This window comes from Peromyscus maniculatus, chromosome 4, assembly GCF_049852395.1.
Source record: "Peromyscus maniculatus bairdii isolate BWxNUB_F1_BW_parent chromosome 4, HU_Pman_BW_mat_3.1, whole genome shotgun sequence".
Classification (NCBI taxonomy): Eukaryota; Metazoa; Chordata; class Mammalia; order Rodentia; family Cricetidae; genus Peromyscus; species Peromyscus maniculatus.
Window position 1 is genome coordinate 115,334,770 of NC_134855.1, and position 24,270 is coordinate 115,359,039.

At 43.2% G+C, this 24,270-nt stretch overlaps 2 protein-coding genes across 12 annotated transcripts in view; one reads left to right on the forward strand and one right to left on the reverse strand.

Moving 5' to 3' along the window:
• The window catches only part of Slx4ip (SLX4 interacting protein), a 189,698-nt gene extending 167,018 nt beyond the window's left edge, over window positions 1-22,680 (forward strand). For 8 of the 9 annotated variants that reach the window (XM_076570721.1, XM_042276331.2, XM_076570722.1 and 5 more), the window contains 2 exons: window positions 5,869-5,969; window positions 7,478-10,257. In XM_076570721.1, the coding sequence (XP_076426836.1) occupies window positions 5,869-5,969; window positions 7,478-8,222 (846 nt within the window). In that variant the 3' untranslated portion in view covers window positions 8,223-10,257. Of the gene's footprint in view, window positions 1-5,868; window positions 5,970-7,477; window positions 10,258-16,519 lie in introns of those variants that run through there. The other variant, XM_042276330.2, reaches the window with a different exon arrangement.
• Jag1 (jagged canonical Notch ligand 1) overlaps window positions 1-24,270 on the reverse strand; it is a 59,625-nt gene that overhangs the window by 2,502 nt on the left and 32,853 nt on the right. Inside the window, exons 26-27 of one of the 3 annotated variants that reach the window (XR_013050788.1) lie at window positions 23,316-23,796; window positions 232-499 (exon numbers count right to left, since the gene is read on the reverse strand). Coding sequence is in view for 2 of the 3 variants with exons in the window: in XM_076570717.1 (XP_076426832.1) it covers window positions 23,339-23,796 (458 nt within the window). In the remaining variant the exon portion in view is untranslated. Of the gene's footprint in view, window positions 1-231; window positions 500-11,830; window positions 11,987-21,536; window positions 23,797-24,270 lie in introns of those variants that run through there. The other 2 variants (XM_076570717.1, XM_016002234.3) reach the window with 2 other exon arrangements.

Consider the following 24,270-nt stretch of genomic DNA (forward strand, 5'->3'; position numbering starts at 1 on the left):
ATTGATTACATGTTATTATGATACTTTGTAGATATTGTTAAGTAGTACATATTGAAATTTAATTTCACCAGTTTCCTTTTACTTCTTTAGTAGACTATAGGAAATTTTAGGTTACTTGTTCAGCTCACATTATATTTGTACTTGAGAGTTCTGGTGTCTATTATTGTCTTGATTTCCTTCCACCTATGGTAGTGCTTAAGTCTCAGCACTCTACCCAAAACATCTACTTACTGTCTAGGGATCCTTTGATTTTTTTTTTTTTTGCTTGTGCTCTAAGGGCAGCATTCCATGTTTATCACTTTCATTATGTTTCATTTCTCTTCTTTTTCTTGCCTTTGGGGACACTTTTGTTCTCCTTCCTTAACAGTTCCTTTGTCTCCTTTTTCTGCATCTTCAGTATCTTTTCATCTGCTTTTTCTGTCCAGACTTGTTCCTCTGTAGCTCTCATCTGAGTGGCTTTGGACACCATATGCAGACTTTCCCCGTTTTGCATTGGTAGCTAAAGAACAGAAATGGATTGCTGTGTATTAAAAGCTGAGCCATCCACAAACAAGGACCAATAGGTTCACTGTCTGAGGAAGGTCTGATCTCTGCTGTCAAGTTGGTACTTTGCTGCTACATCATCAGAAGGAAAGGGGGAATAGGTCTTCATGTGATGAAAGACAGAAGGACAAGTAAGAACTTCTGCTGCCAAGCTCTATAAGAGAACCTGATGCCACTCACGAGAACAAAACCCTCATGACTTAATCACTTCTTCAAAGCTCTACCTCTTACTAGTTTCACACTGGCAATAGCTGAATGTTGTGGGGGAGAGGGGCACAAACCATGTCGTATATTTGTTTGTTTCCCCTGTTGACAGAAGCTCAGTGAAACAAGGTCTTTTTCTGTTGGTCTACATCTTTTCACTAAGCGCACCAAGCTAAGCTTGCCAAAGTTCAGTGATACCTAATTGGACCATTCTACTAGATTCTACTCAGTTACCAGTTCTATGTCTTTTAAAAGCAGTTCACTAATTCTTCTGGGTATAAGAATCACTGGGGATTCACTTATGAATGAGTAATATTAGACACAAAGCAAAGAATAACCAGGCTACAATCCACAACCCAAGAGAAGCTAGGTTAAGAGGGACACACATGAATCACCCCAGGAAGGGGAAAAGGTTAAGATCTCCTGGGTAAACTGGGAGGGAGGAGCATGAGGGCTCGAGATGGCCAAGGTCGGGGAGAGACAGGGAGGGAGAGCAATGAAAGAGATATCTTGACAGAGTGTACCATTAAGGAAATGGGAAGAAATCTGCAGCTAGGGAAACTCCGGGAACTCATAAGATTGTCCCCAGGTAAGACTCAGCGGTGGAGAGGGTGCTTGAACTAACCTTCGCCTGAACTCAGATTGGTGTCTACCCTAGTTGCCATCATAGACCCTACATCCAGTGTCTGATGGAAGCAGATGCAGAGACCTACAGCCAAGCACTTGGCCAAGATCCTGGAGTTCAGTTGAAGAGAGGGAGGAAGGATTATAGGAGCAAGGGGGTCAGGATCATGATAGAAAAAACCACAGAGATAGCTGACCCAAGCTAGTGGGAGCTCATAGACTCTGGACTGACAGCTGGGGAACCTGCATGGGACCACACTAGGCCCTCTGAATGTGTGTGAAAGTTGTGTGACTTGAGTGTTTGTGGGTCCCCTGGCAATGGGACCAGGACTTATCTCAGGTACACAAACTGGCTTTTTAGAGCCCATGCCCTATGGTGTGATGCCTTACTCAGCCTTGATACAGGATGGAGGGGCTAGGTCTGTCCCCAACATGGTATGCCAGCCTGGGTTGACTATCGAAGGAGGCCTTACCCTCTATGAGGAGTGGATGAGGGTGGGATGGGAGTAGGTGGGGTGGAGCAGGAGAAGGGGAGGGAGGGGGAATGGGGATTGGTATGTACAAGGAAAGAAAAAAAAATAATTAAAAACAAATAAATGCATGCCCCTGTTAAAGTTCAACTAATAAATTATGCAAAGTCAGAGATTAACAACAAAAATAAAATGGAGCAATTATAACAATGTACTGTAATAAAATTACCAGAATCATTTAAAAAAAAAAAAAGAATTACTGGGGAGCTTGCCTAAAATATACCTGTCCTGACCCCAGCCCCTAGGGAACAAATGCAGTAGATTCTGGGTGGAATCTGTCCCATTTCTTAACAATCTCCCACGGTGATTTTGCTGGATAATGCAAGCCCACTTTGCAAAGTTTTGTCTCACTGTCTCGTTGTACCAGGTTAATTTCTTTCTCTATGGCTTTCCATCTTGAGTGTTGTTTCTTGTATATCAGCAGAGTGTGAATCACCTGGGAACCTAAATATAGATCTCCTAGCCCCACCTCAGACCTTGTGAATCAGAACTTCCACCATGAGTCCTAGGAATCTATTTAAAAAAAAAAAAAAAAAAAAAAAAAAAACTGCCCCTGGTCCCCCTGCTGCAGGCAGGCAGTCTTCTGCTGGCCTTTGAGAATCCCATCTGTTCTTACAGACTCCATGAGGAGGTCCTAACTCAAGAGCAAGTGGGTGTTTTCTTTGTCATTTTAAACCCGTCCCTTCATCTGTCCCACAATGTTCGAGACTGCTGCTCTATAACTCAAGTCACTGTAGGATGAACTCCGAGGGTAGTCACAGTTGCCAGGTGCCTTTGCAGCCTGAATGTTGGCCACTGTTACATGGACATCTTAAACCTGTGTGTTCTCTGATTGGAGGCAATAATTGTGGCATGGCTGCCTATCTTGTTTTGGTGGGGATGCCTCTGTCATCCAGATTTCTGTCCAGGAATTTAATGTTCCCCAGGTCAGAGCAGACAACATGGCATACTGTCCTTCCTCATTGTGTTTGTCCAGTTCTCCAGATCAACCTTCCCCTTGGATCCACAGAAGGGGGCATGCTTGGACTGGCTTCAAGCTTCAAGTGTATTCACTGGTCTCCAGAGAGATAGTGGAAGGCCTGACCCCTTTGCCCTGGGGCATACCTGGGCTACACAAGTTACTGAAGGCAAGGTATCCCCTTAGGTTAGACTTCTGGGGTCAATAGCCTTGTTCCAGTTCTGTTTTAGTACTTTCTCAGGTAGACCTCTTTAAACCAGAACCCTTAAAATATTACCAAAAATTGAAACAAAATGAAGTGGTAGGAATTGGTCAAATGGTTAAGAACAGAGTATGCCAAGAAATGATATTCACAGAACTTTATCCTTGGCCTAGACGGACAGCAAGCTTCCAGGTTATAAAGAATAGCCACCTCCTGGTTAGTCTACTTCCTGAGTACCTGACCTCCATAGCATGCTTATTGTGGACTTAAGAGTTAAATGCTAGGCCAGGTGGTGGTGGTGCACACCTTTGATCCCAGAACTTGGGAGGCAGAGCCAGAAAGATCTCTGTGAGTTCAAGGCCAGCCTGGTCTACAGAGTGAGATCAAGGACAGGCACCAAAACTATACAGAAAACCCTGTCTCAAAAACAAACAAACAAACAAAAACAAAACAAAACAGAGTTAAATGCTAGCCACTTTGAAGATGGTAGATTTGTTTGTGTTCTTGAAGAAGGTCAGCTCATTTCTCACATGAAATCTAAAGTAGTGGTATCATCCCTGTGTGTCCCTACTAGTGTGCTCCATGTATTTACATTTAGGAGTTTTGTCTCTGGATAAGCGGCAGGTTTTATTTTTATGCCAGATAAGAAAATCGGTAATCAGGGGAAAATCCCTTTGGGGAACCCTATTTCCAGGTGATAGCTGCTGCTTTAGGATTTTTGAGGTGAGGTGGGGGCATAGCACTAGAGACCATGAGCTGTGATTTGGTAACAAAGGGATGTGAACTGACCCTAGAAATGCATGAACAAGAGACATCTAATGAGTCCTGACAGTTCAAGGACTGAAGCAGACTAATCTTTTTTTTTTCCTGCCCACCCAGTCTTCATACAAATGTAAATATGTCTCTTTCAACAAGTTGCTGAATGTGGTTTTAATTTATAAGCTAGAGACCAGACTTGCTGAATGTCCCCTCAGGAGTGTGTGTGTGTGTCTGTCTGTGTGTCTGTATCTGTGTGCTCTCTCTCTGTCTATCTCCCCCCTTCCTCACCCCATCTCATCCCTTCTTCCCTCCCCCTCCTTTTCTGCCCCTTTCTTTTTTGAATTTTGCAGGTTTTATACTTTTTGAACTGGACATTTCCCCCTGTCACTTTTCTTCCAGAGACATCCCTGACCCCGTTGTCAGAGGGCTTTAAGACAAGAATAGACTGCTGTATTTCTTAAAGACGTTTTTGAAGTTCTCGGAGGAAAAACATGTGGTTTTAAAACATAACTAAGTCCGTGGCTGAATCCACGCTGAGATTGAGATTTGAAGAGCTTGTCACTGTCACCGTATCATACTTTATACAGTGTGTGCAGAGCCCATTGTTGTTATTTATGACCCTGTCTGCCTTCCATTGTGGACTTCTTCCAGCCTTGGGGAATTTACATCATTCCTAATAGCAAAAGGCTTTCTGGTTCCCACAGAGTTGTTCAAAGCCTGACTCATGCTCCTTACGTTAATTGTTCAGCTCTGAAAATACAGCACTTACAGGGTGTGGCTGTGAGGGGAAAATCAACTGTATTTACAGGGCATGCAGGACATGTTTAGAAGTGTTTCACACATAAATCTCCATCGCTCCCAATCTCTCTCAGCCTACCCTCTTTTGCTTCCCCCCTCTGATTTAACTTGAAGTATTCCTTTTCCAAAAATTAATTTTAGAGAACAACAAACTAAAAGAATGACACATTACAATGCCATATAACCAAGAATAGCCAGTTATACTATGTTGACTGACAATTAAAACCAATTCAGGTTACAAATGGACATGTCTTTGAAAGAGCTTGGCCCAGGTCAGAAGCATAGGCATGGGCCAGAGCTCAAGAACCCTCCTGACTTAGTGTTGTGCGCACCGATTAGATCAAGCTGTCAGAGATGCCGTGGAATCTACTAGTGGCTCAAGCACTAGCACTGTTCAGTCCTGAGCAAGCCTACATAAAACAAAGACCTACGGATAGGTACCAAACTTCCACGTGGTCACAGCATTTTATAGGAATCTGGTGGGGAAGAATACCTGGTATCCCAGGAAACAAGAACAGATAACACCTTATCTAGACTATCAGCTTCCAACCTAAGGGAAGAAATTCCAAAAACATGACATGGGTCAGCTCTGGCAAAGGTTGGCAGAATTTTAAATTTTGTAATTATCTCTTTATGAAGCTTTGTGGGTATATTTTTTAAAGGTAGATAATTTGTGTATAAAATCATGGTGATGACTACTATAAGAAGACAGAGACTCCAGGGTTTTTGGTTATTGTTCATTTGTTGTTTTTTTTTGTTTGTTTGTTTTGTTTTTTTTTAGTAACCAAGATTGGAAAACTCCATTTTTTAAAATACCAATATTGAAAGGTTTAATGATACTGTTTTAAGGCTAATAAAGACTATATTGTTAAAGTTAAGGGGAATGTGGAGGAAATCTCAGAAGTCTCAGGATACTGGCTACTGTCTTCTCATAAGCATGTGCTGCTGGCTCAGGGATTCTGCCCTTTGGAGCCACAGAGAGACCAGGTATTGTTCTAGATAGCTTGGGATCCGAATGTTTCACATCATGGATTTGTATGTTTGTGGTCTATACTAATGCATGAATTGTGTAGAGAAGAATACAAAACCAGTGTGACACCAGAAAATCCCAACTGAAAGCAGTTGAAAGGGCCTAAAATAGTAGTCTGTTTTACCTAGGATTGACAGAAGTAAAGCATTCCTCCTGTAACTGTTTTCTCTGGTGTTCAGCTGACAGACTCCTGTTTAACCTTTGTTATCTTTTGGAGTAGACAAAAAGAACCGTCCACGGAGTATCTGACTATTTTGCTGAGTGTGCAGAGAGTTCGCCTTCTCCTGGTACAAAGCTCAAGAGAAATGCTCTACAAGAACTGTAAGTCCAGCATGTCTCCTTTTCTCATTCTCTGACTGCCTGTGTAGACACCAGAAGTCTCTAACTTAATGAGAGTGTATGGAACCTAATCAAGAAGCCCCTCTGCCATTGGTCTGGCCCACAGCCATATATTAATACATGTCCTTCCCACCTTCCTGTTGCTCTTGTTTTCTGGACAGTGGGAATAGACTCCTTGCTTCACAGGTGTGTGTGTCGCAAGGAGTGATTAATTACAAGCTCTTTGAAGATGAAAAGCACCTGCTGCTGGTGTGTTTCACACAGCTCTTGAGGTAACTGCAGACAGACCTAAAAACTACATTCCCTTTGTGAGATGCTTGCTGACTTTCGTGTAATTATGGCAGTCCTTGGGCCCCTTACTGCAACATATTTATGGGTTTTTTTCCACAAAGCTTAGCCAAAGTAAATAATCCAGCTTCAATGCTTAAATTTAGTGGCTGAAGAAGTTTCTTGCTCTTTGTAAATGTACTGTTGTCAACTCCTTGCCAAAATTAAGGGCTTTAGTCTCTCAATTTCCTATGAAGTTTCTGTCCTGCCCTGGAAGTTTGTTTTGTAGTTAAAGTTTGTCTTGTCTATTATGTATCCTGTAGAAGAGGGAGATAGGGAGATAGATGATAGATAGATAGATAGATAGATAGATAGATAGATAGATAGATAGATAGATAGATAGATATGGGATAGTTAGATAATATATAAATAATAAATAAGTAGATTGATGATAGTTAGATGATAGATAGATGATAGATAGATCGATAGATAGATAGATGATAGATAGATAGATAGATAATAGACAGATCCATAATAGATATATACATAAATAGATGATAGACAGACAGACAGATCTATAGATAGACAGATCGGGTAGATATACTGCTTGTCGTGGTTGTACTTTATTTAATGTTAGTTTTCTGAATATTTTCCTGGACTGACCAAGTCCATTTAACTGAGGCTTATTCCCATATGGTTGATGAATAAACCTGACACCTTCTGAGAAATACCTTAAAATGTCATGTCATGAGGGAATTTTCAGGTTAGTATTTACTCACAAATATAAACTGTGTGTGTGCATATTTGTGAATATGTGTGGATGTGCACACACATCCAGTGCTTTGAATGTTATCTAAGCATTCCCTGTTAGTAAAAGTCAGTATATCAACCCCAGGGAGTATTTGCTTCTGACATCTGAAAATGCATACCTGTTTGCTTTAGTTAAAATGATTCCATTTTAAAGTGATTCCATCATGATTCCTTTGATGAACCAGCAATGAAAACTTAGAACATACCCTAGTTTAGTGGAAAATGTGGAGGTTATTACTTAATCCAATCTATATTCAACATACACTTTGGGGATTTCCTAGATATGCTGGGGTATTGAGAATCCGGCTGGCACCTGCCTTGTTCTCAGGTGTAACAACCAAGGGGTACAGGTTTGGAGGAATTCATGTCATTGTGAATCTCACATGCCATACAGTCATTATTGTCCCTTTTAGTGTGAGAAGAACTGAAGCAAAAAGCAGTGCTGGGAGCAAATCACAGAGCAGCAAGGACCCTGTTGGAAGATCTAGTGACTCAGTCATTACCGTGGTACCAAGGAGGAGGGATGCCTCAGCCGTTCTCCCGTCAGAATCCATGGGTCAAGCACAGGATGACATAAAAGCAGCCAAGAGCCACCGGGGGCTTCCTGTTCAAGAGCTGGAAAATGTTTCTCAGATTCAGCCAGAAGACACTAGCAGCCGGCAACAACCTCATCCCGGGGAGTGGTTAAAGTCGGGGCTTCTAAGCAGGAGCCCTCTGTGTAGCTATGAGTCAGCACCACCAGGTCCAAAGCAAAGTCCACGAGCAGCCAAGACACAACAGAAAGGCAGGAACTGTGGCTCTGCCGAAGACTCTGACCACCGCAGGAGAGTTTCTCTTGGAAGTGATGGGTTCGTCCCAGGAGACGTGCTGGTGGAGAAGAGCACAGCTGTCGGTGTTTTGCCAGCGTTAGAGCTGTCAGATCCAGGGCTGCTTTTGAATCAAGATCTGGCAGAAGCCACAGCTCAAGACAAGCTGCATGCTTTGGAAAATCTCTCCTCCAGACACCTCATGACAAACAGCCCAGGGCAGGCGCAGCAAACGGTCTCAGCTGCAACTGATGAAAGATTAGCTACAGTTCAAGGAGGCCCGAGCAAAAAGAGAAAGAAATTGCAAAGTTCTAGCAGAGGATGTAGTGGCAAGAAAAGCTTGAGTGTCTAGTTCCTGGGATTTGAAAAGAATTGGGGTAATTACTTTAAATAAACACATATTTAGAGGCTAGATGGATGTCTCATCTTTTAAGAGCATTTGTGGTTCCTGCAGAGGACCCAGGTTGGGTTTCAAGGATCCACAAGGTGACTCACAACCATCAGGAACCCCAGATCCCGGAGACACAACACCCACTTTTGGCCCCCATGGGCACCAGGCTTGCACATGGTATGTATACATACAAGCAGGCAAAACACACATACACATGAAACAAGTCTTTTTAAAAAACTGTTTGTGTTGGGATTAGACTTCACAGTCACCTCCTAGAGGCTGTTTTTCTAATAAGCTTGTTACTTTCTCATCATGTTTATAACTGTCTCCAGAAAATATTGTATTGACAGATAGTCACCTGTCAAGGAGAAAAACATGTATATAGGACCCCATGGAGCAGTCAGTAATGTTGAGCATTCTCACCCCATCACTGTGAAGAACTCCTGATAGAATACAGAGGGACAGTGCCGTGTGCTGCAGGCCCCCTGCTCCTCAAACTGCGTACCTGACAGTGAGAATACATTTGTGGTTCTCAGTATGTGGTTCTGTGCAAAATGCAAGTATTGGAGTTTGAGAGGAGCTGTGATTCTGAAATAACACTAACGTTGAAGATGATTCCCTCGGAATTATTTCCTCCAGACTGGCTACCATGGCTTCCATCAACCGGGGCCACCCGTGGACATGTACACCCCTGTGCTCCCTTGGACTTGTGAACCATTTAGATTGGGTTTGGTGTGTGTGTCACTTAGTTCCCAGGTTCTCCTATAGGATGGACACAGCACCTAGGGAGCTGTGAGAGCTGTCATTGCCAGAAATGTACATCTCAGCCTTAGGCGAAGACATGGGAGAGGTGTGTTCTGTGTGGTCCAGGCCTGCCCTTGTCCGTGTTCATGCCTCCAGTATTGCAGTTACAGTTAGGACAGACCAGAACCCAAAGGGAGCTCAGTGCCCATTCCAGTTCCCAATTTGGAAAAATTCAGAGGGCATTAAAATATTCTCTTTGGTTGTATAGCCTGCTCTCAAGAAAGACAAGAAGCCCTAAGTTGTCAACCTGGAAGCTTCATCTGACCATGCCAGCCTCAAAGGACCAGAAACTGCTTGCTGGTGTTCCTTTCCTTTCCCCCAGCTTTTTTCTTGAGAGCCGATTTCCAGCAGTTTGAATCCTCAGTGGAAGCATGAGCAGCCCCCATTATGTACCAAGAAGCAGATCACTCAGAAAGATCCTAAAGTCAAAGCCAGTCTTATGAGATAATGGGTGCTTCCCACTCCAGAATCAAGATATTCTGACCTGGAATAAACAGGGTTTTAATTGTTTAATGATTAAGGTCATACTCAGCACTTATTTGTACTTAAATGAAAGATTTGCTTTCAAGAAATGTTTTGTTTTTCAAATCTGTTCTGTTGTAAGAAATAATGATTATTGTGACTGGGGAGAAAAAAAATAGTATATTTGGGTTGTACATAGATGTGGTCTTTTTCACAGCCTTCATGCACAATGGATTTTAACAGGATTAGCAGGGAATGGCTCTGGGCTCCCACACTGTGGCATATGTTTAAGGAATTTTGCCTTTAAGCATTTTTCTTCAGTGTATCTGAAACACATATGCATCTCTTGTTTCTTGAGTGGTTTTACAATTCTTTATGAGTATATGTACAAATGGAAAAGTAATCCCAAGTGTTTTGTTACTTATCAGGTGGGGTATTAAATATTTTCTACTGTTGGGAATGATATGAGTTTTTATATTCTTAACAATTGTAATAATTTGGCATTTGAAAGTCTGAGACCCTGTCAGTGTTGATAGTCAAAAACAAGTTCTTTAATCCCTTGATACTTCAAAATAAATTTATATTCAGGTCCCTGTGATTCTGACACTTAAAGGAGATGTCCATCCAATTCTATTGATGTTATTATAACTAAAGAACTTTCTCAGTATCTGGGATTCTAAGCCACCTCTATGTACTTTCAAATGACATTCTAATAAATGACAGTTGGTTAGGTCTTTTTGTCTTTTTCTTTTTTTCCTCACGGGACGGGGGGCATTTAAAATCCTGTGGGAAAGGCTGGGCCCGGTTCTATCCTAGCACTTGGAAGGCAGGCAGATCACTGAGTTCAAGGCCAGCCTCATCTACATAGTAAGTTCCTGGAAAGCCAGAACTACATAGTGAGACCCTATCTCAAAAGAAACAAACAGACAAACAAAGTGTGGAAATAATCTGATATTTTTCTTGCACAATTGCTTCTATTTGCCACTGGAGGTTAACTCACCCAGATAGGCATATGACTCGTTAAGTGTAAAGGGTCACTTGGCACTGGGAATAGAGGAATGGCTACAGGGTTTTGCTCCCTTGTTGCATGCTAAAGAAATATGGAAATGCATTTCCTTCTTTAAAAAACAAGACTCATGGGCTCTTAATGAAGTGGGTGCTTTGCATGTGTAGGACTCTGGATTTGATCCCTAAGATACAAATAAGAAGGAAAAAGTCACAAAAAAATATGTAGTTTGATTCCTGGAGAATGTAGTTTATCTCTGGATGAACGTTCTCAAATTGTATCTTGGAGATGATGATGGGGTCTCAGTATAACTGTTTTGCGTTTTAGGGCCTATTTGGATTCCAGCAGAGATTGTGCCTTTGGCTTCAGAAAGAGCCCAGTTGGGGCAGACACATAGGGAAGGAAACTTCTATGCCCAAGAGAATGGCCTAGGATCAGTGGCGGCATTTGTGTTTCCTTAAGCTCCTTGGCAGACTTTACTGTAACATTTCCACAAAACGGTAGTGAATGGCCCTCTGAATCACAAGCAACTTCTCAAGAGCCAAAAACCTGGCTGTGCAGCATGCTGAGACTGGAATATGGAAATTGTTTTAATTTCTTCTTTTCTCTTATGAGGAAATCACTGCATTTGGTTTGTCAAGACAAGAGAGTTCATTCCCCAGTATTGAAACAGTGATGAATTGAAACATGTTAGAGCAAGTTTAAAAAAAAAAGTCAAAATTAAACTGGTTTCTCTTAAATAGCTTAAAGCTTTCCACAGTACAAAATAAATTAAGCATTGTAAAATGAAGTTAACTCAAGTACAGAAATCTAATCATATATATCACCAGTCTTGCAGTTCCAGGGTATAATTAAATTCTCAGAAATCTGCAGAATCTCCTCTAATTTTGCTTCTATATATATATTTAACGTGACAAGGAGCAAATGTATGTCAATAAGTAGCATTACAGGGCCTTGCGTGGATGAAATTTTCTTTATCATGTGGATTCATTCAGACTGGTCTTCAAGTACAGCCAGCCAGGTAAGTTTCAATAGCAGCAGAATATCACCATGCTACATCAAAGTTTCCATCACCATTCTTACTGGAGATTGTGAATTGTAGTTTATTGAAGCAAAACGCAGTCAAACCATGCATTTGGCTCCCCACAGCAGCTGGTAGGTGCTAACAGGTGGTAATTTGACAGATTCACAGGATGAGTTTCCAGGGGGAATTAGACACTGCCAAATCTCCAGGAGAACCCTGGACCTCTCAGTTAAGTAGCTTAAATAGTCCGTCCTGAGAATGAAACCACTTATGTAGTGAAAATGTACCTGTTTTATGAATAAATACTTGGGTTTTGTGTTGTCTTCCAAATTGCTTACTTTGGGCAGGAGGCGGGGGCAGGTCTCACTATATCCCCTTGTTCAAACTCACGACGTAGCTCCCACTGACCTCAAAGTCTGGGTCCTGCCTCTGCAGAGAGAGAGAGAGAGAGAGAGAGAGAGAGAGAGAGAGAGAGAGAGAGAGAGAGAGAGAGAGAGAGAGAGAGAGAGAAGAAGGAGGAGGAGGAGGAGGAGGAGGAGGAGGAGGAGGAGGAGGAGGAGAGAGATGCTGTTCAAAAACAAGTGAATTAAGCTCAAATAATGCATATCCAAAGCACCCTTTTCTGAACATGTTATTCTTCAATTATGTTCTGCTTGTAAGAATGTCTTTCCTCCCAGGAGCATTTCTTGGGTTTTGGAAATCTTGTTAAGTTAAAGGAACCATTTGAACCACCAGCCTTAAAGATTTAGGTTTAGGAAACCTGGTGAGAATCATTAAGATTAAATTGACCCTTAAGGTTCTGAGCTGTCTTAACAGTATGAGTCTGTTCCCACTGGGTTTCAATGGACCTCTTAGGAAGGGCTTTTCATGATCTTGACACCTTCTCAGAGAACTCTGTCCTGCTCCCAAGTGAACTCATTCACATGTTGCATGAGCATCTGGTCCTGATTCAGGACTGATTGAAGTTCTGCACCACCTCTTTCTCTGCATCACCTTGACGTTCAGTCCCTTGGGCCTCTGGTCACTTGGAAATAGAGTTCTCTGGTGGCCCCTGTACCAGTCCCTCCACATGTGTTTCAGTGTCACTTTGGGGGAAGTAATGAGAGCTGTATGTGAAATGTGAAGAATGACTGAATGGGTAATCCCATTTCTTAGTGTTTTGGTACACTGTGTGGCAAAACCCACACAAAAGATAGGCTGCCCTTTCAGGCTTCAGTTCCTTCATCTGTCAAAATTGTCTAATATTTTAAGTGTAGCCCAAAGCCGTTTAAGTACTGAAATAAGCATACCACAACCTTATGTTAATTTTAGCCATCTGTTCAGAAAGGCTTCCCGCCAGGGGGTGGGGGCGGGGGCGGTGGCGGTGGCGGCGGCGGCGGCGGCGGCGGTGGCGGCGGCGGCGGCGGTGGCGGCGGCGGCGGCGGCGGCGGCGGCGGCGGCGGCGCACGCCTTTAATCCCAGCACTCGGGAGGCAGAGGCAGGCGAATCTCTGAGTTCGAGGCCAGCCTGGGCTACCAAGTGAGTTCCAGGAAAAGGCGCAAAGCTACGCAGAGAAACCCTGTCTCGAAAAACCAAAAAAGAAAAAAGAAAAAAGAAAGGCTTCCCTACAGTGGACCCTAGTTGGAATCACCTATGTATCTTGTAGCTCAGTGTAACTCCCTGGGGTTGGTTGGGCCTGCATTTTTGTATTTTTAAAGCCCCTCAAACAATGATTCTCATGTGATGCCATAGTTAAGAACTACTTTTTCAAAATGGGCTATTTGTACGTATGTAAATCCTGGATGTTGAGAGGCAGGGTTGACTGAGACAAATATCCCTTAAAAGAGGGCTTCCTCCAAATCCAAAGTACACCTGCTTTCAGACAAATGAGACAACGAAGTCTTTAGGGACAAGGTGTCAATTAATAGCTATGCATTTTAATCAGAGGGATGTGTTTCCTTTACTTCTGAGGCTCCTCTATTCTCTTGTGTTAGATCCTACACATCCACACACACACCATTCCCCACATTGAGATACTGCTACCCTCATTCGGAAGATGAGTTTTCAAAGTGCCTAAATAATTGTCTGGAATTTCTACATAAACCTCTGGGGTTTGCCTTTGATCCATGATCATTAATATCATTAATAGGCTCTCTAAAAGCACATGTGAATCTCAAGCTAGCATTTGGCAGAGCAACGGAAGAACGAATGCTTTTAAAATACTTTGGCTCAGAAAGCGCATGTGAAATAACCCTGTGGGAAAACCGGGAGACTTTCTCATCCTGCAAAGGATTACCTAGGATGAGATACTGACCTTGTGTTTTAAGTTCAGTTACATTTCTTAAAACCTCATTCATTAACCAGCCTGATTTATATTAGAGGGTAAAGTAAGTTGTGAGAGGCTTCTATAATGATGTACAGTTTGCGTTTGTCTGTTGCTTTTTGTAGAGTTCCCAGAAGACGTGTGTGTGTGTGTGTGTGTGTGTGTGTGTGTGTGTGTGTGTGTGTGTTGTGGTTTCTTTAAAAAGAAAACCAACTTCTGCAGGAGATTTACTACAGCTTTTCTCTCAGAAACTAGCTGGAGACATCTTTTCCTGGGGCTCTAAGGCGATCAAGCCCCAGAAGGCGACTGTGTCAGGGTGAGCAGAGCGCTGACCTCCACGGGGAAGAGGTCACTTCAGCACAGAAGACTCAAAAGGGAGGAAGAGAAAGCAACTCCACAGCAGGGATTTGACTTGCTTTAGGGCAGAAGAGCTGCTATAAAGGAGTCCCCAGTCTCCCACGCCCTTTCGCCTGCTCTTCTGTTGCTGCTTGTCACTGTGCTCAGCACACTCACCACGCCACACACACACACACACACACACACACACACTTAGCTCTTACTAAATGCCTCACACCCTTTCTCCACCTGCCCCCAAAGCAGTGGGCAGATTGGCAGCCCCTTCTCCAGAGGAGGCAGGTGATGGGATGACTGGAAATTTTTCTAGGCCCAGTGACTCCTTAACATGCCTGTCTGGTGACAACACAGGTTTCTTTCCCAAAGCCACTGTGGGTGCCTGGGAGGGCTCATATCAGCTCATCCATTCTTGTCAGAGGAAGGTTGAGTTGGTAAAGCAGAGTTGGGCTGGGCATTTGGTACATATCCCAGGAGGAGGAGCCTGGAAAAAGCCTCTTTCCTCTAAGGATGCCAGAAGCTTGTGAAACAGCAGCATGGTTTTATTTACATATTCCCCCCTTAAAATGCTACCCTGGTAAGCTTTTCCTTGTGCCATTCTGCACAGTAGGAGATGCACAAGAAACACGTGGGAAAGCTTTCTCTAGTGGCTCACCAGTGAGAAGGGCTCTGTCCATCCAAAAGTATCTCTGGAACCAGGGCCTCTCTGTGTAAAGGAGTAGGGGGCAGAGGAGTGTATCTACTGTTAAGAGTTTTATTGTGAAACTAAAGAGTCTCTAATTGGAAAGTTCATCTATGAACTTTCTACAGCATGCTTTCCCTTGAAGATGACATTTCTTATCAAATCTGATGTTCTCTTGAACCCTGGTTGTACATGAATTAGGCTCTTGTTTTACATGTTTGTTAGGTCTAATCCCACAGTCCTATAATATTTTAGGAATGCCCACTGAATTTGCAAGATCCCTTGGCTGCTCTGCTAGCAGCTATGCATGTCTGCCTAGACCAGCTGCCCAGCACATGAGAGCAAGACAAGGGAGAGAGAAGGTTGGTCTTGACATTTAGTCTGTTCTCTATCCAGAGGTGGGGGGCGGGGTGGAGAAGACCACTATGCAATGTGACAGGCATGGCGTGTACATAATTGTTGGGAAAAGCTCTATAGGGGAGGAACTATTACAAAAAGTATTTCTAGAATGCCCAATCTACTGAAAACGGCTTAAAAGTAGTCAAATGTCAGGTCCTTTCACAACAATAGGAAACTGATCCAATACCATGTCCCAAAGCCAGGCACCTGAGCTGGGCACTGATTTTAGTGGGAGGATGGAGAAAGAACTGCTTTAGTCAAAGGCTATAGTCAGCAATGTATCCATGCAGAACACACAGTTGTGTGGACTTTAACGGGGCCCCAAGTTGTTTTTCGTATGTTTGCTTGGTTTTGTTTGTTTTGTTTCTTGTAGTCTTATAGTTCATTCTCATCCTAAATGGGCTTTTCTTTCTGCTATACTGGTAGCAGGCACTGAACTGATCAAGGAAAAAGGCAACCCTTTGTATAGTCACCACCAGAGTGTCTGGATGTGAGCACAGCCTGGGTCAATCCTCTTTATAAGAGGGTTGTAGCTTTCCATTGCTGTATAACAAATTGCTATGGATTTAGTGCATAAATCAATTACCTCATCATTTATGACACCCTTTAGCCAGGTCCTCTGTTCAGTGCCTTATAACACTGAAATTGGGATGTTAGTTACATTTTATCCTCATTTGAAGGCTCAACCAGGCAAAGGTCCATCCCTGAACTCCCTTGCACTGCTACCTCCTTCCTTGCAACAGCAGGTAAAGGGTGCCCATCACCCAGCTGGCTATGCCAAGAATCTCCTAGAAGCCATTCTTAAGTCTTTGCCATGAGCCCTCCTCCACCTCATTAATGGAGACACCTCCATTGCCTTGAATATCTCATACACTGAGTTCACTGACATCTCCTTTCATGACCAGAGACATTTTTCTTCTAAAAACAAACAAAAAACATTATTGTGGTATTGTGACTATCTGGTGTCCCTGGGAAATTTATATTTTAATGACTACCCAAGTGAGACATTACATTTACAAACATCCATCACTGTAGTACCAGTATTTGTTCAATAACAAGGGGCCAGGAATCCTTGAAGGCCATCACAGATTTTGGCCTACCACTAGATCCTCCAGCCGGTACCTCTTCTTTGATAAGTGTCCATCTAACTGAATACCTTCATCTTTTAATGGATCTTATCATATCACAATTGAAAAACTAATAGCAGCCTATTTTCTTTTTCCTATAGTGTTTTCAATACTGCATGGCAAAGCAATTGAGGCACAAAGAATTGTGGAAATCTCCAAGTTGGTCCAAACCCAAAGCACAAAAACAAGGCCCTAGTGGGAAAAAATTCCAAAACCAGAAATGTGGATGGAAGAGCTGTTACTGGAATCAAGGAAGTCTGGCCCAAAAGCTCTTGCCTTTGAGCATACATACGGTCTGGCTTGCACACCAAAAGGGTGAAAGTAACAGTCAAATGATGAGCCAGGCCAGTGTGGAAGCAGAAGTGCTGGAAGAAATATTTTAGAACCTCTCTGGTAACTGTACTACAGCCAGCGTTGTTCAAATGAGAACACCCAGGAAGCTGGAGATAGTTGGGTGTGGATGGAGAAAGGAGGGCGTGATGAGACCTGACCCTCTTCCCATCTCATCCCATCCTGCTCCCTTTTCTTTACCCCAGGGGCACATTGCCTTAGTTTTATTCAAACCTGAAGGCCATCCACATTTGCCCTATGCTGCTGCATTGTGATATGAACTTTCTAAAATTTATTTCCAACACTACAAAGCCATAGGGAACCCACTGAGAGTATTTGAGGGTTCCAACTTGAATTTGGAGGATTTATATTTCTCTCCACAGGATGGAGTTTATCCAAACCATTCCTTCGTGGGTACCTGGTACAGAGGGATGGTCTGGCCACACTGACATTGCAAATAGGGACAGATAGGTAAAAGATGACTCAGGGGGGTGATTCTAATTTATCAGCCTGAGTGGGAGAAGACAGGGAGTGAGTAGCGTTTTAGTGAGGGAAAGCAGAGCTGTGACCAGACAGTTGTGAAGACATAGCTGTAGCAGCTAGCTGTAGGGACCAGATACCCAGTGCACATAACCACTTTTGGCTCATTCATTCAATCTGGATTTTAGTAATTATAAATGATCAGATGATTTTTTTCTACTATAATATAGAAGGAGTCTTCTCAATGATGTAGGCATGTTTAGGGAACATGGGATGAGCCTTGATTAACTACTACTACCAGATACCCCAAGAAGATGGTTGCATCAAGGAAGCAAGCAGACCCAGTAGTGACACTACAGTTTTGAAAATGCCCATGAAGTTTTATGAGTGTGTGTGTGTGTGTGTGTGTGTGTGTGTGTGTGTACATGTATAGAACTGCATGTGCACACAAGCAAGGGAAGGGTGAAACCTATGGAGACTTGTCTGTTTCCTTTCTGAACCCCCTTTCCTGCAATTCATTTTCTAATTCTATGAAACAGAACCTAAAGAGGAAGTCCAAAACTTCCCAAGAACAAAGCAACAGCCCCAAAGGGCTAGGACTTCATCTGTGATTCAGAAAATACCTATTTCTCCCCAACTCAGAGATGCCACTATCAAGGTAAATGCAGTTCAAGTATGGCACAGGTGTCTTCTCCCTGGAGGCTCCATGAGCTTTTGTATTTATTTCCTGTTTAGCACAAATCACAGTGCTTCATGGAGATCTCAGCCAAGGCTAGATCCTGGTATAAATCTGGTAAGTTCCCAGATGAAGCACAACACGGAGCAGCCCGGGAAGGAAGGGCTCCCAAGTTCTAGGCCTGGCTGTTGCTGTCTGAACAATTCCCAAACCTCTTGAGGCCTCAGTTTGCCCTTCTGGGATCCTTTGATGGGGAAGATCACTGCTTATACTAGCGTTCGGCAACTCTGTGATGAAGACTTTTCAACTTTTCACATGTCTCTGTGAGGATGAAGCAAAGAAGCTTTTCACCCTCCTTATGCTAACCACAGAGGGGACAATCAGTATGGCTACCTGAGTAGTCATTAGAGGGGCAGCTGCAAACCTGTGCCTCCCCTGGAATCACCAGGAGCCACACGTGCCCTGCCAGGACAATATGACTTTAAAACAAAGCTGCATCTTTCAAGTTGCTGGTGTCTGCTTTTGCTCTGTGGATCAAGAATTCAACCCTTAGTACTCTGGTGTGGGTATTTTCAGAGGGGTGGGTTGCGGAGGCTATGGGCAGACTTCCATTCAAGGTTCTTACTGGATTTAAGAGCCTTTACTGTAAGATAATTTCCCTGACTTGCATATCACAGGTTAATACTGGACCCGTGCATAATGATACATAATTTGAGACTTGTAAAAGCTGCTTTGGACTTGAAAGAAACACACTCTATGCCAGAAAGGTTGTACCTGGCATGCAAGAGCAAGTAGTGCAGCTAGAATCTATGTCCAAAGCAAGGGGGCCACACCCTTTTGACACGGTCTCAGAGGATGCCATACAGGTCCCTTGACTGCCAGGCGACCACACTGCCACAGTCCTGCAAGCACCCACTCCCAACCTTGTTTGCCCTTTCCATGACCACCAGAAAGCAATTGCTCACCAAGGAAAATTCCTTACCTTTAGTACACCGAGAAACAATCGCATGAAATTGAAGTGATGCAACAAGATTGTCCTAATGACCTCTAAACTTTGTTTTTAAGGCTTCTGGGACAAGAACCTCAAAGAACTGCCTAGGGGGCCCCATTCTACCTTAGATAACCAAGCCATTTGTTGGCATTGTTAGAGTCTGACATAGTATGAGCCAGGAGGTTTAGCTGCTTGTGCAGTGGGGGAAAAATGTTAAGAAAAATAATTGTTGTTTTTGCAAACTATCTATTTAAAAACTGAACCTCAGGAAGCAGATTTGTGTTCCAGTGCTTGGATGAATCAGAGCTTACAAAGTATAAATACACATTAGCAGGAGAAGGCTTCCCATAACCCCATGCTTATGTCTTCCCAGCCCGGGAACCTCTGAACTCCTGTTTCTTATTCCCAGTAGAAGCAAGAAAGCAACCCAGTCAAAACGGAAGTGGTGGAGCTTCGTTCAGCTGAAGTCCAAACCCCGAAGGGCCTCTGGGACAGATTTTGTTTTGTTTTTTCTTTAAAAGCAGCTGATATTTAGCAGCTTACTTGTTCACTGTGAAACAAGCAGGTATAACATTTAGGAAGGTGGGAACCATACGTTCTTCTTTCTTTGGCTCCTTTCTACCAAAGCAATATTACTAAATAAGTTAACTTTGACTCACTGACCCTCAGATCAGCTAATAAAGATGAATCACATAGACCACAACTTGCTTAAGGGGCAGTGTAATCATTTTACTTAAAAATGATGTCAGGTGGTAATTTAGCAACAAACTGGCTTCCAGGCTATTTAATTTCATTTAACAAGGAGGAAAAACATTGTAATTAATGAAGAGCATATACTTTAGTACTTCAGTGGAGTTGTTCTCAATTTTTACTGTGTGTAAGCAAAAGGGGGAAGGGACGGAGGCGGAAGCTTGTTGGAAATGTAGCTGCTAAGATCCTACCTTGGTGGGTTCTGATCCTACAGGGTCTTGGGATGGGCCTGGAGTTCTGCACTGAAGAAAGTGGGAGGCATGCTTCTTGAGAGTCTCACCTGCATTTAGTTAAGTAAAGTGTCCACCTGCCTCCTACTTCGCAGTTGTCTAGAATCTGGGGCTAGTTTCTCAGGTAAAGCTACCCGCTTCAGGTTAAGTGTCGTCCGGTGTCTCATGGTATATTCTAACCTTAGGATTCGGGCTAGTGAGATTCTGGACTAGAACTTTTCTCTCCCAATGCTTTTTTAAGGAGGGCTGTGAACATCTCTGGGAGTATTGAAGCTCAGTCCTCTTTTCTACCCCTGACCCCAGCATAACCAGGCCTGCTTTGCTTCCTTTTCTCTCTGCAATCCTGGCTTTAGGCCGTGCCCACAGGAGTCTGACCTATGCCCTCCCACTACTCAGTGTCGGGACCGAAGGCTCGTCAAGGCAACACCCATGAATCTCAAGATCACTTCTCTCCTGGAATGGAGAACTGCAGAAGCTCATTAATTTTTTTTTTCTTGGCACAAAACTACTTGGCAGCTATCCAAGGAATTCTGGAGTCCTGCAGAATCCAAGTTTACAAACCACCAGAACAAGGTATTACTTCAGACTGCTATTTGAATCTGGTGCTGTTTAACAAGACTGTCTTCTGGCTTATAGGGTCCCTACTTTTTTTTTTGACCCCACCTTGCAGAAACCAGCTGTCTACCCACAGAGATTAATGACAAAGTATTGCTTCATCAAGGCAAGATGTCGTGGGAATCTAAACTCATCCCTATCTGGGTCCTTCTGAAGTACCTCAATGAGGCACCCAAACAAAACACTGTTAGGCACTCTTAGAGCTGGTAGAGACACTGAATCCTTTGATGGTTTCTGTTCATGCAGAGGTTCAGGGGACACTTAAAACCCTTCATCCATTCTAAAATGAGTTGCTCACCTGCAAATAATCCCTAGCCTGGTAGAAAAAGAGAAAACTTCCCAAGGACAAAAACAGAACATGCCTTTTCAACGTCGGCTAACCCCGTTTGTGTTATACCATTCAGTTCAGGGGCTTGTGGACAAGCCTGAATGCTAGGTGCCGGGGAGTGTTCTGAGAAAGGTAAGCTTTGATTTCCTACCCAGAAGCAGGGAATTCCTGGTGACTCTGCACAGCCCCTGGAATGTGTCCATGTGGCTTTCACAACTCATCCCTTGCTGAAGAACCAGAGGCCAGCTTCCTGAACCCTGCCGTGTGGGAACAGACAAGGCCCCTGGAGCCACCAGGAGCCTCAGCTCTTGCCCTTTACAGATACGGAGGAGAGTTTGATAACAGAAATTCTCAGGAAGTCAGATATCCGTCACCCAAAGTCTGCATGTTGAGGCAGCCCAATACTCACTCCCTGGGTCAAGGTGGTAACTAGATGGACCCCAACATCAGACTACCCACCGTGTGGCAAAGTGAACCTCCAGGGATAGGCATACACATAAAGCCATAGGGTGTGTTACATAATGACAGCAGGGTATGATTATTAATCCAACCCAAACAGCTAGGAGGAGAAAAAAAAAAAAAAAAAAAAAAAAAAAAAAACCCAAGAGAGCACTAAGTCTCTGTCTTCATCCCACACCAATCCCAAACTGTCTAAAACTCTGTTAGTGCAGTGGGCATCCCCTATGAGTGCTCCCAAACAATTCACCTCCACACTGCAAGCCATTAATCCAGTGGTATTTATTCAAGCAGTATTCACACTTGTCAAATAACCAGGGAATCGAGGGATCCCATAGCTCCCGCCTTCACAGCAGCCCCAAGATTTTCTTTTTAAGAACTCAGATAAGCTTTGCTGTTTGAAAGCCTCCAAAAGTGCGTCACCCTGGCCCCTTCCAGATGCTCCATCAGACTGAATGACCAGCACCAAACAGTGGGATGGAAAAGCCAGCAAGAACTACATAAGCTCAGAAGAGGCCACACTGTTCCATGTTTTCATACAAAAAATTTAATAAATATTACTTTTCAAAATTTATTGCCAGGAACAACACATCAGAGATGCATTTTTTATGTTCATATAACACTAATAGGACAATACAAAGTATCTTCCCAGTCTCAACGGTGAACCAGGATTACTCTGTCTTATAAGCCTTTTTGATCTTGAACTTGGTAATAGCACTTTGATATCCTCACTTAAGGCAGGCAGTGTACTCTATGGTAAATCTAAACAGTGATCTAACTGGACATTTTATGGTTCAAGTATTCAACTAGCTTATTAGAATACTCCCTAAATGCAGTAGACAACAACGAAATCAAATCTACAAGTGGTTCAGCGTTACATACGAATGGTGAAAAGGAATCAGAATTTACAAAGTAAGATTGGTGTGCTTCCGCCTTCACACAATTTGATATTTTGAATGAGATTCAACCACTCACATTCTGGCTACAGCAAATCATAGCTCAGCTCATTCCCTTAAACTGCTCGGTAGCAGATTACCTGCCTGTCTCTTTTCAAGTCTAAAGCAGGAAAAAAAAAAAAAAAAAGAAAAGAAAAGGAAAAAAAAACCTGTTCTAGACTAATTCTCAATCTGCCCCAGTCAGTCCTTAAAACATGTCTTAAAGTGATGCTCTAAAGGAAGTGTTTGAACACCTGACATCGGAAAGAAAAAATTCCATCAGTATTCCCAGGTGAAGAAGCCTATCTTATCCTTTCAAAAGAAACTACTATTCCAAAACACCTTAATTTTGGCTTACAGGCAACATGTAATGAGAAAAGTTCACCAAAAAGGAAAAAAGTCATATTCTTACAACACTATCAAAAACCTTCAGTTCTAAACACATTACGTATAAATAAAAAGGAATGATGGTTTAAGGCTCTTGATTATTAAGTTAATAAATCAAATATACACAGTGATTAATAAAAAAAATTATTTACATAACTATACAAAAATTCTACTTTTGACACATTTTTTCCTCTTTAAATTCTTCATTTTACCAGCAACTGCTGACATCAAAGCCCCCCTCCCCCAACAACAAAAATACAATAAAAAAAATAAATAATAAAGTCATTTGTGATAGTTGCTGTGGTTCTGAGCTTGCAAAAAGGCACTTTCAAATACAGAACTACTTGTACGTCATCATAAAACCAATATACAAAAACAACTCAAGAGTCAATAAATATAAATAGAACTATGATCCTAATGCTGCGTCACCATTAGGACCGCTGGCACAAGTGGAAGCTCCTGGCTAGGGCTGGGCAGCTCCTGGGAGCCCCGATGTGTCTGTCGGCTGCAGGGGAATGTACACGCAGGCACATTCACTAGTTTTTGCATAGCGTGAGCGCTGCACTCGATTTCCCAGCCAACCACAGAAACTACCAGTGCCAGTGGAAGCCAGCTTGTCGAAACTTAAATTAACACAGGATTCTACGTCAACAGCCTCAGACTGGAATACGACAACAGTTTAAAGAAACTACAAGCCCCGGGGTGCCCTCAGACTCTACCTATGGTGGCAGCCCACTGTCTGCTATACGATGTACTCCATCCGGTTCAAGCTCTGGGCACTTTCCAAGTCTCTGTTGTCCTGTTTGTTTGTCCAGTTCGGGTGTTTTGTTGGTGTGCCACTGGGGGCCTTCTCCTCCCTGTCTACCAGTGTGTACACTGGCTGTTTGGCAAACCTGACTTTCTGCTGGTGTTTATCCATGTCATCCTCCTCCACTTCGGAGTTGTGTGTCCTTATTTTGGACATTTTGGAGTTTTTGTTCTCATAATCCTTAATGGGGACTGTGTTGGCTCCATGTTTCTCAATGGGGTTTTTGATCTGGTTCAGCTGCTCCCGCACATTGTTGGTGGTGTTGTCCTCGGAGGCAGAATGAGTGTGGCTGTTGGGCTTCCGCCGCTTCCGAACACACCAATAGAAGGCTGTCACCAAGCAACAGACCCAAGCCACTGTTAAGACAGAGCTCAGCAGAGGAACCAGGAAATCTGTAAGATAGGCAAAAGACCAATGAACTCAGAAAGAAGAGCTATCACCATGGGAACGGAAGAACACCAACAGTGGTTCTCCTGTATTCAGTTCCTGAGAGGGGCACTGTGGGGACAAGTCCCTTTTCACAACTGCAGCTACAGTCTGCCACTTCACAACCCTCTAAGATATTTGTCTGCAGAGGCACCTGCTAAACAGAGAGGCACTCCTATGGTCCCTCCCAACTTCACAGGACAGGGGTTGCTTCTGGTCCCAGGGAGTCTGGCTACTTTGGTGGCTCAGGATCAAAGCCAATTTCAGAGTCAAAATAAAACCAATACAAGCATTAACAAGGCAAATTCCCCCAGAGTCAGAAGCCCTAGTTTCTGATCATCCTGAATGGTGGCACTCCAGATCATCAAAAGGGGAATTTGAATATCCTGACAGACCATCAAGCCATCCATCCAGCCTCGAAGTGCTCAGGACCAACTAGC